The sequence below is a fragment of the Erinaceus europaeus genome, chromosome 7 (assembly GCF_950295315.1).
Source record: "Erinaceus europaeus chromosome 7, mEriEur2.1, whole genome shotgun sequence".
Lineage (NCBI taxonomy): Eukaryota > Metazoa > Chordata > Mammalia > Eulipotyphla > Erinaceidae > Erinaceus > Erinaceus europaeus.
The window spans coordinates 63536742-63555055 of NC_080168.1; the positions used below are offsets into that span (position 1 = coordinate 63536742).

At 44.6% G+C, this 18314-nt stretch overlaps 1 protein-coding gene across 3 annotated transcripts in view; it reads right to left on the reverse strand.

Moving 5' to 3' along the window:
- ITPR2 (inositol 1,4,5-trisphosphate receptor type 2) overlaps positions 1-18314 on the reverse strand; it is a 380387-nt gene that overhangs the window by 243701 nt on the left and 118372 nt on the right. For all 3 annotated transcript variants that reach the window (XM_007517924.3, XM_060194552.1, XM_060194551.1), the window contains one exon: positions 7534-7578. In XM_007517924.3, the coding sequence (XP_007517986.1) occupies positions 7534-7578 (45 nt within the window). The remainder of the gene's footprint in view (positions 1-7533; positions 7579-18314) is intronic.

The following is an 18314-nucleotide window of genomic DNA, read 5'->3' on the forward strand; positions in this document are numbered from 1 at the left end:
CAGTGGATTTGTAGTGTAGGCACTGAGGCCCAGCAATAACTTCAGAGGCAAAAAAAAAAAAAAGGGGGGGTATGTGTCCCTAGTGGGGGCTGAATTATGTGAAAAACTGAGAAATGTTACACATGTACAAATGATTATATTTTACTGCTGACTGTAAACCATTAATCCCTAATAAAAAAATTAAGGGGGCCAGGAAGTAGCGCAGCAGGTTAAGTGCACATGGCACAAAGCCCAAGGACCAGCATAAGGATCCTGGTTCAAGCCCCCGCTCCCTACCTGCAGGGGAGTAGCTTCACAGGTGGTGAAGCAGGTCTGCAAGTCTCTATCTTTCTCTCCCCCTGTCTTCCCCTCCTCTCTCGATTTCTCTCTCCTAACCGACAACAACAGTAACAAGGGCAACAACAAAAAATAAATTAAAAAAAGAAAAATGAAAAAAAATTTTAAAAAGGAGTATGTGTCATATGAATTCCCCTTGTCTCCTACATGCCAGGCTCCTATGCACCTAACATAAGCACTCGTGCAAGGGGAACACACTAGCTGGCCCACTAACCTAGATGGCCTGAGCAACTGGAAACTGCTTGTTCGGGCTTATACATCAGCCATGTGTGAAGTCACTGTGCAGTAGTCACTGGTCCTGTATCCACTCCGCTTTTCAAAGTGCAAAAAAAAAAAAAAAAAAAATGACGAGCTGACTCTCAGACTTAAAAGAACAGATCCAGACTTCCAAAGATCACACCCACATACCTCAGCTCCCTTGGTAAGATCCCTTTGTGGGGGTCCAACAAGGAGTCAAGACCCTCAGAAGGTTCTCCAAAAATGAAAGATCTGGCTACTTTACAGGGCTTGGGAAAAGAGGACACTCTAAGTTACTACAGAAGAGCTATGGTTTAATTTTAATGACACACAGAATATCAGCAGAATTTACTCTTGTGCTCCTAAATAGTTTGCTTGGGTCCTTGGAGGGAAGTGGGGGGTGGACTTTATATGCAGATTAAGTCTCATATTTCAACAGCCCAACAGCTGGCTTTGTGTGAAAGGGTCTCTGCAACATTTCAAAGTTTTGATAAAAACAGAACAGTCCTCTATCTCTTGCACTCTGTGAATTCACTTAGCAAACTCTCCTGCATCAACAGCCTGACAGCAAACCTCAATTCAGCCCCCGTGGTATTCTGGAAAAATCAAATCTGAAGGATGAGTTATTAAGTAGATACTTTTAAAAAACACTACTCAAGTTTCAATATGCATGAAGATCTATAACATACCGCTAGCCTGTAATGGCACCTCTGTTCAAAATTTCATGCTTGAGGCTTACCTTTGCAAACCCACACTTCCTTATTTTATTATTTTTTAATTGTTTTTGGAGGTTAACGGTCTACAGTACAGTTTTTGGTACATGGTACAATTCCCCATCACACCATGATAGGTGTCTATAAAACAGTGTTATCCCCACCTTAGGTCCTTTTCTATCATATGCGCCAGGACCATAAAGCCCTTTCTCCCTGTTCCCCCTTCCCCAGAGTCCTTTGCTTTGGTGCAATCCACCAAACCAACCCAAGGTGTAGTTTATGTTTCCCTTTCTGCTTTTAAGTTCTGTCCATGAGTGAGATGGAGGTGGCTGCATGAAGGCAAGCCTGAGGAACTTCTCTCAAGAAATATCTTCAGATCCTCAACTTCTTCACCAGAGAAAAGATTACAGAGAGAACAAGAAGCCTCAGAGAAGGGAATGGAAAGAAATCTCACAGGAAGGGGCTGGGTGGTAGCACAGCAGGGTAAGCGCACATGGTACAAAGTACAAGGATGGGCATAAGGATCCTGGTTTGAGCCCCTGGCTCCCCACCTGTACGGGGGTCGCTTCACAGGCAGTAAAGCAGGTCTACAAGTCTATCTTTCTCTCCCCGTCTTCCCCTCCTCTCTCGATTTCTGTCCTATCCAACAACAACAATAACAACAACAATAATAACAACAATAACAATGATAAACAACAAGGGCAACAAAAGGGAAAAAATAGCATCCAGGAGCAGTGGATTCATAGTGCAGGCACCAAGTCCCAGCCATAACCCTGGAGACAAAAAAAAAAGAAATTTCACAGGAAACTTGCAACATATGTGAACAGCAGAGGAACAGCTAAGAACACTGAACAGGACAAAAACAGCCTGGGAGGTATTTTTGCCTATTTATTTTTCCAGAATGCCACGGGGGCTGAATTGAGGTTTGCTGTCAGGCTGTTGATGCAGGAGAGTTTGCTAAGTGAATTCACAGAGTGCAAGAGATAGAGGACTGTTCTGTTTTTATCAAAACTCTGAAATGTTGCAGAGACCCTTTCACACAAAAGCCAGCTGTTGGGCTGTTGAAATGTGAGACTTAATCTGCATATAAAGTCCACCCCCCACCTCCCTCCAAGGACCCAAGCAAACTATTTAGGAGCACAAGAGAAACAAAGCATCTGCTGACCATCCAAACTGTCTCCATCAGGGCTTCGAGGTTCACAGCTCAAACCTTACACTGGGCTCCTGCTGGGAAGGCAGGCAGTAGCCTTTCCAGAGACCGAAGTCCAGGCTCCCCAGGGACAGCCAGCTGGGTGAGGAGGAGCCCCTGGCTTCGGTGGTGGCACAGCCACCAGCTCTCTGCTCCACCAGCTTCTCTGCTGACTCATCTGTGAGTCACAGAATTTGTAGCAGGGCTGGCATGCTGCAGTTCTGTTGTGAGGGCAAGAACACATGCATCTCCAGGGCTGCTCCAGACCCCAGTGCCCTGCAGCCATGGCAGAAGGATGCTCTGGGCATCTGTGATTCTGTTCAGATGCCAGAGGCCCTCTCTGCCAGCTTTATGTAACACTCACACTCATACTCACTCACAGCTCTATTGTTTCTGGCTGCAGACGCCTGCAATCCCCAACTCTCAAGTCCCTCATAGGGTTTGGTTTTCCTTTTCAGCATACCACCCATCACAGAAATTGGTGTGTACGTGGGGGGAGGGGTGAAGCTTCTTTCAGAAACTGATGCTCCCTCCTGCCCCCCCCCAAAATGTACAGAATGGAATTTTCAATTATAGTCCAGCCAAGTCTCCTGGTCCCTGAAGCACGTCTCTTTGTGCATGTGAATGCACCAAGATCAGCAGTTGGCACCAGGGGAGGTTTGCCTCCCCGTCACTTTTGAGGTAATGCTTCTGATTCTGCACCATGAAAGACTCTACTGCTCCCGGGGCCAACTTTTTCATATTTTTAAATTTCACATGGGGAGAGGCAGAGAGGGAGAGACACCACGGTGCTGCTCCAGCATCCACGGAGATGCCGTCACAGTACCACGGTGCTCTCATATGGTGCAGGGGCTTAAGCTCAGAGCCACAGGCACAGTAAAGCACATACTCTACCAACTGAGCTATCTCCTAGCCCGTGGAAGCACTGCAAAGGGCTACTACCGGCATGGAGTGCCAAATATGCCATAATGCTGGTGTGGGTGGGGAAGTACCAGAGCAAAGCAGCAACCTGCCCCATGAGTAGGCACTGCTGAGCCTGCGAAGCCTCACCATGAGGATCACTTTCTACATGAGCCTGGTAACAGAAAGAAGAGGTGTCCCTCCCCAAACTTCCCTTCCCAGCCATATTCACAAAGAATCAGTCTGTCAAGGAGGCGAATCGATTGAGTGTCAAGTTCCAAGCTGGGCTTGACGCCTCTCCAATGTTTACAGGGTCTCTGAGAAAGCTGTACATTTGTCAGGCTACAAATAATAGGCTCCTTTGTAGAATAAATACAGCAATTTGGGTCTTAATGGGCATTCCGACACGCGCTGCCTCATTTCAGCGGAGCCACGCATTAACCTTTGAAGCTTCAGAAATGGAAGGCAACACATTGATAAAAGTTTCTGAATTATAGGGGAAAAAATATTAACTGGATATTAAATAGACAGCCCAGGGAAAATTAGGAATGGAAATAATTAACCTGGTCATGGTGAACTCCATGATCCTGGAACTCAGGGAAGAAAGGAGATGCCACTGGGTTTGGGGAAATTTAATTCCATTTTTAAGAAGAGGCTAGAGCCACACTCACTGCTCGGCTTTCTCTTGGAGGCAGAAAAATAATTACTGCTGGGTGGCACATGAGCTGTACAACGAGAAGACATTTTGTGTGTTGCAGTATGGTGTAGTCTGAGTTTATCAACTCTTAGGATCTGGGGCTTGGAGAGACAAGAAACACAATCAAAAGTCTCCAGATGCATGTCTCTCTGAAGTGACAAATGGGATCCACCCTCACACTCATCCATTTGAATGCACAATCATGAAGATGGTGACATGCAAGAGTGGTCTTGCACATGTCTGCAGGTGCGTGGAGAAATGCATGACAAAACACAGAGAGAAAACCAACCTGGCCCATCTCACGGCCTGAGACACGCAGGGAGAAGTTCGCCGGGATCCATGCTCTGGTCCTGCTAGTGCTTCCACAAGCCTCAGCACTCACCAAACACTGAGCTGAAAAGGGGTGAGCTCAGAGATCTGATCTGTTGCAAACTGAATACTCTATAGGAAGCCCTTTCAACAGAAACAACATCTGTGACCTTCTAACAAGCTATAGAACATGTTTTGTTTTTCTTTTGCAGCCAGGTCTGGGCTAGGGCTTCCTATATGCACAATTCCACCACTCCTGGTAGACTCTTTTCTTTTTTCCAGGGACTGGGTGGGGGGGAGAGAAGAAGGGATACCAGAGTAGTGCTTCACCACTTAGGCAGCTCCCCTTGTGCACACTGTTCCTGTGTTAGGCGGAGGAACTGAACCCAGGTCCTTACCCACAGTGATGTGTCTGCTTTACCAAGTGTGCCACTGCTTGGCCCCTTATTTATTTTTTTAATTGAGAATGAGAAGGATAGAATAAAGAGAGGGAAAGAGACAGAGAGAGGATAGATACCATTGTACTGCTTGACCACACCTGAAACTTCCCTGTACAAGTGCTCCCATGTGGTGACCAGGGACATGAAACCAGGTCCTCAGACCCAGGTAAAGTGTGAGCTCTACCAAGTGAGCCACATCCCAGCCCCTGGGGAGTATACTGGATTCTGTTTCCACTTGGCTGCATCCTCCCTGGCACCCAGAGGAGATGCACTAAGCCCTCGGTCTCAACAGATGGAGAAACCGAGTATCGACAGAGCTCTCTGATTTGCCAAAGCCCCTCTAGGTATTAGCAGCCCTTCTGGGCCCCCAGTGTGCTGCACAGAGACCCTAAGGAGGAGATAGACAGCCCTGGTATCCAACAGCAGGCCTAGCCTTCTCAGTCAGGTCTCAGAGAGGCCAGTAAATGGCAGGCCCACATGGTGTGATGTGCATGTTGTAGGAGAGAGAGTGTCAGAATGTGTACAGCAAGTGAGGCCCCACTGTGATTCTGGTGCATCAAGCAACATACCCCTCCTGGGACCAGAGAGAAAATTCAGGGTGCCTGCCTGCTATGAACAAGGTCCAATTTCACCACATCAGAGTGTTGAGGCTCCACGGGAAGCTTGGTTCTGTCATGTGTCTCTGTATTCATCCATCCATCCATCCATCCATCCATCCATCCATCCATCCATCTATCTGAAAAAGCCAGCCCAGGGCAGCAGAATTATGCATGTATGAAGCTCTAGCGACACAAACAAAAAAATAAGGGGGCCAGGCAGTAGTGCAGCGGGTGAAGCGCACATGGCGCAAAGCATAAGGACCGGCCTAAGGATCCCAGTTCGAGCCCCCGGCTCCCCACCTGCAGGAGGGTTGCTTCATGGGCGGTGAAGCAGATCTGCAGGTGTCTTTTTCTCCCCTTCTCTGTCTTCCCCTCCTCTCTCGATTTTTTTCTGTGCGATCCATCAACAATGGCAGCAATAATGGCAACAACAACAACGATAAACAACAAGGGCAACGAAAGGGAAAAAACAGCCTCCAGGAGCAGTCAATTGGTAGTGCAGGCACTGAGCAATAACCCCAGAGGCAAAAAAAAAAAATTAATAAATGGCACCATATAATCATACTGAAGTTGACAAAGTATGAATGCTCTTGAGGCCACAATGGCCAAGCATGCTGCTTGCATGGCTTCTGCATGCCCTCCACAGTCAGACGCCTCCTTTCCCAGGCAGCACAGCTCCTTAGTAGAGCTCCACTGCCTGGCCTACGCCCAGGACTCAGCAGGCTCTGAGTTCCTCTTATGAATGGACAGATACCACGGTGCCCCTGGAGTGCATGCATTGGACCCCCTATTCAGGGCCAAGTGTGTTCTTGGGTCTTGGGCAGGAAGCCCTTGACAAGCTCACAGCAAGGCCTAGAGAAACTAGGACATACAATCAGATTTTCCTACATGGCTACTGATAGCAGGTTCCAAATCCTGAATGAAACCCCAAGTTTGAGGAAGAGGGGGTGCTAAAACTTGGGCTGGGGAGTGGGAGAAGACTTCCCAAGAAGAAAAGAGCTGGTAGATCTTCACAAGTGTGCTTCTGTGTTCCAGGCCATTTTCACACAAAGTAAAAGGCTTCATTGGGTTGGGGACCTGATGCCTTAGTTTTACATTGTTGTAAACCTGATAGTCCAATGAAGAGGTCTGACGCATGCCCGAAATTATGACTAGATCACTCTCCCACCCCCATAGCAGCAGCCTCACCAGCCATCAAGCTGTTTCCCAGTCAAGACAGTGGCAACCTCAATGAAGGGTTCTGGCTCTTCCTACCAAAGGGAGGAATTCTACATGATGCCTTCATAATGTATAGCGATTACAATAACACTGACTAAGTCTCTCAGGAATCTGAATGACAGGCTGTGTCTACTTCACATCTAAGGATCTAATTCAGATGTGTAAGATACACACACACACAGACACATGCACGCTGATGTCATCCAGATTCTATCTGCATCACCTCAAAGCGTTCTGAGTTTCTGAACATTTTGCTGAACTGAGTCACACTATCTTCATGAAGTCATACCCATTACAAATGATGAAATAAGTGGAGTAAATAAAAATCTATTCAATGAAGGAAAAAAGGCTTTAAAATCAGATGGAGGTTAGTGAGTAGCACATGTTATAGTATCTATAAAACCAAGGATTGTGTGGCTTGATATTTCAACCCCTCCCCATTGGTAAAACACAGATTATCTTGAACCAAGAAGGACTGCCCTATCTGAACATATCTGCCATTATCCCATTTCTGGACATTTCTTTTCTTTTTCTTTCTTTTTTTTTTTTTGCCTTCAGGGTTATTGCTCTTAACCCACTGTGCTACTGCCCGACCCTCTCTGGACATTTCTAGAAGTTAAAGGCAGCCTATCTGTAGATGCTATCAGGGATCTGTTCCACATGAGCTCAAAGTTGCTAGAAATTTCTCTAAGCACCCTCAGTGGGGGCATCTGATGATCTAAACTTCAGAATATCTCCCCTTTTTTACCTTACAGCCATGGCTTTCACTCAGAAAATCTAAGAATCCTCAATCTTCAAATTTCCTATCAAATGTACCATGGGTTCACATAAAGTATCAATCTAAGTAGTAAGGGTTGGATTTGTTGTGGAAAAAAAAAAAATCAGTTCTACTCACCACATTTTTCCCTTCATTTTGGGCATCTCGATAGTCAGGATTAAGCTACAACAAAACAAAAGACAGGTTGTGAATCCCTACTAAAAGCACATTAGCAACACCCACAACGTTCATTTCATGAGGAACTGCTCCACTGTGCCTAAGCATAACACAAAAAGAAGCTAAGAAAGATGCTTAATAAATGCCAAAATTTATATCTTTTGTATTTTAATTTTAATGAGATATGAGATAGAGATACAGAGAAAAAGACACATAGAGATAGACTAGAGCACGGCTCAGCTCTGGCTGTTGGTGCTGGGGATTGAACCTGAAGCATCAGTGCCTCAGGCATGAAAGTCTTTTGCAGAGCCATCATGCTGCCTTTGCAGCACAAATGCTATAATTTAAATGACTACCTTCAAAGACTAGTTAAGGAGAAGAGAGCTAACATGCCAAGTTCATGGCCTTTTTTTGTCAGTAGAGTTGAATCTTTTATGGAGAGAGAGCAGACAAGCCCACCCATTTGGATCAAACACTCAAGACTCTGCCCTTTTGTCTAAAATCTACCTGTTACAATTCAGACACCAATTAAAAAAAAAAAAGGAGAGGTATGACCATGATTCAAGGCAAAGAATAAACAACTACAGATACACTATAAATAAATAAGCAGGATCAGAAACCTAAAAATAATAATAATTTTAAAAAATAAAGCAGGATCAGACCGCTATCCTATGAAACTAGAAGAAGAAAAAATCACTTGAAAACTCAACAAGCTACAACTGGGATTTCATCAGAAACTGACTAAGCCATAGCCACCAAGTTGCAGATACTACTATGATTTCATCCTGGCCTCCCTGGGCACACAACCTCACCAATGTGTCCCAGGACCTCTCCTCTCCAGAGCTGTCCCCACTAGGGAAAAATAGAACCAGGCTGGGGGTATGGATCAATGTGCCTATATACCCATGTCCAGCGGAAAAGCCAAAATTCCCACCTTCTGCACCCCATAAAGAATTCTGGTCCACACTCCCAGAGGTGGAGAAATGTTACAGGAAGAGGAGCAGAGGGCTCTGAACTCCAATTCCATCAGGACCCAGAGAGTGAAGAGAGAGAGAAAGAGAAAGAAAAAAAAAAAAAAGGAAGGTCATTTAGAAGTACTAACAGGTGGGGACTGGGTAGTGGCACACCTGGTTAAGCACACATGCAACAGTGCACAAGGACCTACACTCAAGCCCCGGTCCCCACTTGCAGGGGGAAAGCTTCACTAGTGGTGAAGCAGGGCTGCAGGTGTCTCTCTCTCTCCCCCTGTCACCCACTTCCCCTCTCCATTTCTGGCTATCTCTATTTATAAATAAAGATTTTTTTAAAAAAAGAAGATGAAGAAGTACTAACAGGTATAGCTATGACTTAGGAAGAGAAGGCAGGACCACAGAATAAATGGGTAAATATATATAAATATTGACAGTTGAGGGCCAGATGGTAGCGCAGTGGGTTAAATGCCATGGTGCAAAGTGCAAGGAGCAGCGTAAGGATCCCAGTTCAAGCCCCTGGCTTCCCACTTGCAGGGGGGTTGCTTCACAAGCAGTGAAGCAGGTTTGCAGGTGTCTATCTTTCTCTCCCTCTCTCTGTCTTCCCCTCCTCTCTCCATTTCTCTCTGTCCTATCCAACAACAATGACAACAATATCAACAATAATAGTAACAACGATAAACAAGAGCAACAAAAGGGAAAAATGGCCTCCAGGAGCAGTGGATTCATAGTTCAGGCACTGAGCCCCAGCAATACCCCTGGAGACAAAATACATATATAGACAGTTATAGAAATGATGGTCAACCCGTATCTGTGACAGTGGGAGAACTATTACAGTTTCCAATGGAAGGAATGGGAACATAGAGCTCTAGTGGTGGCAGTGGTGGAATTATATCCCTGTTATCTCATAATTTTATAAATAAATATTAAGTCACTAATAAATTTTTTAAATGAATATAGATAATAGAATAATAATATAAAACTAGAATGCCACATGATTTTTTTTTGCCTCTAGGGTTATTGCTGGGTCTCAGTGCCTGCACTAAAACTCCACTGCTGCTGGATGCCATTTTTTCCCTTTTTGTTGCTTAACTTTTGTTGTTGTTACTATTGTTCTTGTTGGATATGATAGAGAGAAATCGAGAGAGGAGGGGAAAACAGAGGGGGAGAGAAAGATAGACACTTGCAGACCTGATTCACTGCTTGTAAATCAACCCTCTGCAGGTGGGGAGCCAGGGCCTCGAGCTGGGATCTTTACACAGGTCCTTGCACTTTGCACCATGTGTGCTTAACCCACTGCACTACCCACCTTTTTTTTTTTTTTGCCTCCAGGGTTATGGCTGGGGCTTGGTGCCAGTACTGAGAATGTATTGTTCTTGGATTTTCTCCATTTCTTTGTTGTTGTTATTGTTATTGTTGGATAGGATAGAGAGAAATAGAGAGAGGAGGAGAAGACAGAGACGGGGAGAGAAAGATAGACAACTGCAGACCTGCTTCACCACCTATGAAGCAACTCCCCTGCAGGTGGGGAGCCGGGGACTCAAACTGGGATCCTTATGCCAGTCCTCCATTTGCGATTAACCTGGTGCACTACCTCCCAGCCCCCGCCACACAATTTTTAGTAGGATGGCAAGCAATCAACCCAGGGCCTTGGATATGTGTAATCATACTGAGTCACCCCTGAGGCCCAATTTGTAATCTATTAATACATTTTGGGAGAAAGAAAGGGAAGAGCAATAGTAGAGGGATAAAGAAAGGGGGAGGTACGAAGTCAGGCAGCACGTGGTTCCATTTATATGATATCTAAGAAGATACAAAAAGATAAAACTCAAAAGACAAGATACTCAAATTCAAAAAGTTTTGCTTTTTAGTAGCAACGGAAGTTCCAGAACAGTGCCCAGAAGGTGCTTATCAATTATTTTAAGCCAACTATTATGATTTATATGTACACAACTCTGTGTGTGTAGACAGAAATAAAGAATAAATTAAAACCAGTCTTCATCTATTCCCCCATTTAAGATCACACAGATGCACCCCTGAAAGGAGTCTGCACAGCTGGATCCAAACTCTATCCAAGAAAAAGCCCCTTAAGCCTCCAGGGAAATCAGGACTCCCATTTGTGAAAAGAAGATGTCTAGGGGGTTGGGCGGTAGCACAGCGGGTTAAGCGCAAAGCGCGAGGACCAGCGAAAGGATCCCAGTTCAAGCCCCCAGCTCCCCACCTGCAGGGGAGTCTTTTCACAGGTGGTGAAGCAGATCTGCAGGTGTCTATCCTTCTCTCCCCCTCTATGTCTTCCCCTCCTCTCTCTGTCCTATCCAACAACAACATCAATAACAACAATAACCACCACAACAAGGCTACAACAACAAGGGCAACAAAAGGGAAAAAAATGGCCTCCAGGAGTAGTGAATTCATAGTACAGGCACTGAGCCCCAGCAATAACCCTAGAGGCAAAAAAAAAAAAAAGGATGTCTAAACATGAAATGCTGATCACACTAACTGCATATCATCAGATTTTGTATATTTATGTCTTTGGAAGCAATCCTAAAGATATGTAGAGTTACTACTTCAGTAAATTCATTATACTGGTAATATAATGGTAATAATGATAATAGTGGTGGTAGTGATAAAAAAAATGAGGGGGGTCAGGCAGTAGCGTAGGGTTAAGCACACGTAGCACAGAGTGCAGGGACCGGCATAAGGATCCCAGTTCAAGCCCCAGCTCCCCACCTGCAGGGGAGTCACTTCACAAGTGGTGAAGCTGGTCTGCAGGTGTCTATCTTTCTCTCCCTGTCTCTGTCTTCCCCTCCTCTCTCCATTTCTCTCTGTCCTATCCAACAATGAATGACATCAACAACAACAATACTAACCACAGCAGGGCTACAACAACAAGGGCAACAAAAGGGAGGAAAATGGCCTCCAGGAGCAGTGGATTCGTGGTGTATGCACTGAGCCCCAGCAATAACCCTGGAGGCAAAAAAAAAATGAGGAAGCATAGGGAGAAGTAGTTGCTGAAAAAAATTTAAGTCGGTACATTCACTAATATTAACTCAAGGCCAAAGAAATACGTGCCTTAATAATATGCTCTGATTGCAGTCTTCTTTCCTTCTCTAAATATAGGAATCACATTTACTAAAATAATTCATTAAGGTGAATAGAAAAAATTATATTAACTGTAAAGAGGAGGAAGGAATGGTTACATGGAAATTTGAAATCTTCTAGGACTTTACAGAAAATCTTTCCTTTCTTAAAAAAAAATAGTCTAGATCTGGCATCTGTGTGTGTGTGTGTGTGTGTGAGAGAGAGAGAGAGAGAGAGAGAAGAGAGAGAGAGAGAGAGAGAGAGAGAACTCTACAATACTTTTAATCACTCATTCAATAAATATTAACAGAGCAGCAAGGGCTAAGCATGATGACATGCTATTTTAGCAAAAAGAAAGGACCATGGTTCTTGCTCACAAGGTCTTGTAATTTAGGAGAGAGAAAAAATGCTATCAATAGCTGTTGTCCAAAACAGAATGTGGCCAGAGCTGCTATGAATAATTTACAGATGACAGAGGTCAGAGGAGTGAGGAGTCCATGGTGAACACACATATACTAGATTTATTCATGGAGACGGGAGCATCTGGGGGGGCAGGAGGTAGAGCACCAGATTAAACATACATAGTACAAAGTGCAAGGACCTGCATAAGGATCCCAGTTCGAGTCCCCGGCTCCCCATCTGCAGGGGGGTCACTTTACAAGCGGTGAAGCAGGTCTGCAGATGTCTACCTGTCTCTCTCCCTCCCCTTTCAATTTCTCTGTCCTATCCAATAAACCAAAAAAAGAAAGAAAGAAAGAAAGAAAAGAAAGAAAGACAGACAGACAGAAAGAAAGAAAGATGGCTACAGGAGCAGTGGATTCATAGTGTAGGCATCAAGCCCCAATGATAACCCTGGAGGCAAAAATAAAATAAAACAAAATAAAATAAAATAGGGAGAGGAAGAATATTGGACCTTCAGGGCTAGAAAGGAAGGAGGAAGCCAGAGCAGGTGGCCAGAGCCTAGGCCCCACAGGGGAGGAAGAGGGGTTCCCACACGTACTACTGGGAAGCACCCCTTCCAGACCCACCCACTTGGCAGAGAAGCCCTGGGGAGTAGGGTGCAGTTCCTGGCTGTGTCTTGGTCACTGCAGCAGATGCTTCTGTTCTTCAGAACATTCCATTTGGGTAATCAAGTGTTCAGATCAGTTTTACTCCATAGACAGGATTGTCATGTGAGTGCTTTTCATTGAAAAAAAAATTATATATATATATATAAATATATATATTATATATATAATATATATATATAAATATTATATATATATATATATATATATATATATATATATATATATTTCTCTTTCTTACCACTGGCAGTTCAGAGCCCACCTATTATTCTGATTGATAAATCTAGAAAAGGAGAAATTAACCTTTCTTGGTCATCTATGTCCTATGCTCTGGCTAAAACACTTGATGGAAAACTAGATCAGAGGATACTGAAAGGGGTGGCCACATCAGTCAGAAGATTCTATGTTCATGCACAGGTTCTTGAGTGCCAAATGATTAATGGCTTATAGTACAGTTGTTGACACTAGGGTAAAATTTCTTATCTCCCTATGATAAGTGTCTGCAAACACTCTCACCCCCAATCTAGGTGCTTTCCCACCATTATGCACCAGGACCCCAACCAACCTCCTCCCTGCCCTCCTTCCTTGTGGGAAGCTTTAAATTAATTAAGCCCAAAGGCTACTGAAGTTAGGAAACAAGTATTTACTGCCCTCTGGTGGAAGACTGGCCTATCTACAAACAAGCTAGTTGTCTTTAAACTGGAGGCATAAAATCTGCAATATAGAACTTGATCTATCTTGTTTTGGAAGCCATCATCAAAGTTACTACTTGAAGAGCAGAGAAGGGAAATGTCCAAACCAGCAGGATAGAAACAGTGACACTTGACAGTGACAGCAGCAGTGACTTGGAGAGGCTTTCATGTTACCCTATTCAAAACAGGACACAGTAACTCTCTCCCTCTGTGTGGCTGAGGGCACTCCCATCCCACCAAGATGATATGAGTACAAAATCCAGAGCAAAATGGTGACGCTCATGTGGACAAATATGGGAAGACCCATGACTGCTCACTTTCCCCTCCTATCACCTAATTACAGGCATGGCCAAAGAAACAGGTATTCTAAGAAGAAAGGCTAATAAAACAGCACTGTAGTTAGTGTGTCAGCTGGCAAGGTCACAAATGTCTTGAGTATAATGCACAATTAAATATTTAATTTCACAATTTGCTTATGATTCTTTAATATTGTTTATTTCCCATAAATATCCAATTCTCTACAATGATATTACCAGAGACTTTTACGTGAAATAAGGGTCAGCTAGGCTGACAAAACAGCTCCCTTGGATAATATGCTGTTTTGTCACTTGTGCAATCCAGGTTCAAGCCCAGTCCCCCACCACACTGAAGGCTGTGATGCTTGCTGGTATGGTATCTCCTCCTCCCACCCCTCTACCTCTCTGTCTTGTTCTTTCTATCTGAGAAAGGTGTCGAAGACACAGAGATAACAAAAAAGTGGGGACGGTCTCTTTCCAAATCTTGATTCACTATGGCATTTCAGAGAGTAAAATCAAAAATGTTTGTTCTCTTGTATCACGACCCTGGTTCCTGCATGTTCTCCATAATTCACAGCAAAAGCAGATGCTCTACCTCAACCATTTGCAATCTGTGTAGCCCATGTCTTAAACTCAGCTGTGGCATCCTTGGCCTCAGGAATGGCTTCCTCTGCTGTGGATAGTGCTCCCACCCCCTCCAATTCATGTCTGCACCAGCAACAGACTCATCACGTTGTCCTAAATGAGTCACCCAGGAAGAGCGAGTTAAAACACAGCATCATGTTGCAGGACTCTACGCATATGCAGAAACATGTGCCTAGGCTACAGGTAAGGGCCCTTTAAGCCCACCTTGAGGATGATGATGGTTGCCTGCAGATGTCCACAATAGACATTACACAAGTTGTCAGCTGTGTGTGTGTGCGTGTGCGCGTGCATGCATGCACGTCAGAACAGAACAAAGGGGTTGTGCATGCCTCTCCCCTGGATGGCAAACTTTCAGAGGACTGGGATCTGCTCATCTTGTTCCTGTCAGGAAATGAATGGCTCCAGCTGGCAGGTATGCAGTACATGTGCAACTTCAGGGAGTTGCTGTGGAGGTCGGAGTTTCTCAGCATCAACACTCAGGGTCAGAGATCTGGGTGAGGGGAGCTGTCTGGAGCATCCCAGAGTGTGAGCTGCCCCCTGGCTTCTCCTGAGGTAGCAGGGGTTCCTGTCCCCAGACTCAGATCCTTGGGGAGGGGGTGTTAGTTTCTGGCCAGTGTCTCCTAGGAAAATGGAGTGGAGGAGAATCACCCCACTTAATTCACAGGCATAGACCAAGCCTGTGAAATAGCTCCATTGGATAGTGTACTGCTTTGCCATGTGTACAACCCAGCTTCAAGCCCAGCCCACAGCACACTGAAAGAAGTTTTAGTGCTATATCCTCTCTCTCTCTCTCTGCTTTTCTCCATCTGACACCATAAAACAAAAAAGGTGAACACATAGCATTCAGCCCTAACAATAAAACTCTCCGAGCCAGGGTTTCTCTTATTACAGTGAAATGATTGGTTTTACAACCTCACATTGTCGGACACATCCACTCATCATCTAATATTCGCTACAATTCAAATGCCCCACACTCTTCCAGGTGCAAGGTTTCCAGTGGTAGGCAAAGCAGATGTAAGTTTTCCCCATATGGAAGAAAGCCATCCTGGAGGATCACGGGTAGTAAGCAGGCAAGCACACAAATGTACACATAAACTGTTGTTGAAGGCTACAGCATTTCCTCCAAAACTGGGGAGATTTCTGAACTCCATGAGATTTGGAGAGGAAAACTGACATGACTCAGAATCAAAGCCTATTAAAATTCACAAACGCTCAATCAACTCTCACGACACTGCATTAAAGATCGCAGGTTAGTAAGCAGCAGCTCGAGTTACACTCAAATCGACAGGCCACTTATAACAGAAGCACTTCCAGGTTTTTCCAAGACACCTTCAGTTCAGTTCTAGAAAATGCTGTCAAAGGAGGAGCTCAAAACCCAAAATATATGCTAGAACTGTTCTGGTAACTCAGTGATGGAGTCTCTCACCAGCTGCCCTCCTAGATTACTAACTTCCTTTATGGAATAAGCACGCACAGTATCTGCTCTATAAAACAGCAAAGTCACTAGCTGACATAGCAACTGTACAATGGGGAGCCAGTGGTGGTGCACCCAGTTAGGCACACACACACACACACACACACACACACACACAGTATGAAGCTCAAGGACTGGCACAAGGATATGGGTTTGAGCTCCCCGCTCCCCACCTATAGGAGGGAAGCTTTACAAGTGGTAAAGCAAATGTGCAGGTGTTCCTCCCTCCCTCTCTCCCTCTCTCCTCTTCCCCTCTCAATTTCTGTCCTACTCAATTAAAAAAACAAAGAACTATAGAATGGATGAAGGCATTTTTCTGGAAGGCTATCTTTCTTTCTTTTTTAGTATTTTTTTTAACTTTAGTTTTTATTTTTTCCCTTTTTGTTGCTCTTGTTGTTTATTGTCATCGTTGTTGTTGCTGTTATTGCTGTCACTGTTGCTGGATAGGACAGAGAGAAATCAAGAGAGGGGGGGAAGACAGAGAGGGGGAGAGAAAGATAGACACCTGCAGACCTGCTTCACTGCCTGTGAAGCGACCCCCTGAAGGTGGGGAGCCGGGGGCTCAAACGGGGATCCTGATGCCGGTCCTTGCACTTTGCGCCACGTGCTTCTGGAGAGTGGAAAAGCCCAGGAAGGAGGTTAGAAAGTATCAACAGGTGGTTTCTGTACTAAAAAAACGGCTCTGCTTTCATGCTGCTCATTCATTTCTTTAAATAAACTTTACAGAGCCAGACTGACAGGGGCCCTCCCCACTACCTCCTGTTTCTCCCCTTCACAGCCCTGTCATGAACGCCTGTCTTCTCTAAGCTTCCTCATCCTGCCTCTACTACCTGCATTCCGATCTCTCCTAATACAACCATCTCCCTACCAAATTCTATAAACATTGTTTGTTTCTGGCCTTGACAGAAACTTCTTCTTTGCAGAAATACCATCCTCCCTTGTTGGCATTTGTGAATCTGCCCAACTGACTTTCCAGATGTTTCTCTGACCCTCAGACTTCCAGTCTTCACAGAAGATGTTCCTCATGGTCCCTCCCCTCCAGGCCCATGCCTCCCTACTGCACTCCCAGATTCTAGCCATGCCGACAACCACATCCACATCAGCGCTCCTCAAGCGCCGAACCTCTAGGAGTTATGAAACCTCTGTATACTGGCCATGTTCCACCTGCAGGTGTCAGCATTTGGACGCTTTTGATGTTACAACTCCACACATAAGCACCTCTGATATTCTTGGTAAAAGCATAGAAAACATATTCCCAGCTACCCAGGCTCAAGTATGCACTTAAGACTAAATTCTCCTCTTGTCCTGTCATAAAAAGTATACATAACCTATAAAGGTCAAAATTAAGAGTTTTCAATATGCCAGACTGTTTAATGGACAGAAGAGCATTGAAAACCACCTTCCAGGGGGTCAGGCAGTGGTGCAATGGGTTAAGCACACATGGCACGAAGCTCAAGGATCGGCGTAAGGATCCAGCTCCCCACCTGTAGGAGGGGGTCCCTTCACGGGCAGTGAAGCAGGTCTGTGGTGTCTATCTTTCTCTCCCCCTGTCTTCCCCTCCTCTCTCCATTTCTTTCTGTCCTATCCAACAACGACAACATAATTATAACTACAACAACAAGGACAACAAAATGGGAAAAACTGCCTCCAGGAGCAGTGGATTGGTAGTGCAGGCACCGAGCTCCAGCAATAGTCCTGGAGGCAGAAAGAAAGAAAGAAAGAAAGAAAGAAAGAAAGAAAGAAAGAAAGAAAGAAAGGAAGGGAGAAAGAAAGAAAGAAAAAAAGAAAGGAAGAAAGAAAGAAAGAAAGAAAATAAAAGAAAACCACCTTCCAGAGGTGTTGAACAGAATCTTAGTGAGTCAGGTGTTTGTAATCATCAGAACAGCCCCTATTTATGAAATGAATAAATTAGGCGTCACTTACTGGATTCTAACACAGAACCATGTTATGCCCAACACTCCATTATCTGATTCCCTCAACAGTCTCACTATGTAACTATGTCATTATCTTCATGTTCCAGAGGAGTAAATTGAAACAACATTAATTTGCCAAAAATGGCCTGGCATGCCTCTCAGATACATCCTGAAATCTCCTTCCTCCCATCCTCTCAGTGTACAGATACCTGAACAGCTTCTTTGATTCATTCATTCATTCAGAGAAGATGCTTTAAGTACTTTCTCAATATCACTCACTCACTGTCCTAGGAGATGGGGACACAGAAGAAATGTAGTGAGAAAAAAATCTCCACTTCAACTGAGAAAGACAATAATAATAAAATAATAATAATACATTAAGGAGCCCCCTCCATCATATGGGAGTGCTACAGCAACAGAAGAAGCTCCAGTGCCATGCCCCTCTCTCTTTGCCTCTCTAGCTGAAAAAGTAATGAAAAATCAGCGTAGATGTAGAAAAATCACACTTTTGTGAAGCCTAGTCATTGCCCAAACTGCAATGTCCACACTTAGTCAGGTGGTGGTTTGTACTATGAAGAAAATCACAACACATTGGGTGGGTGTTGC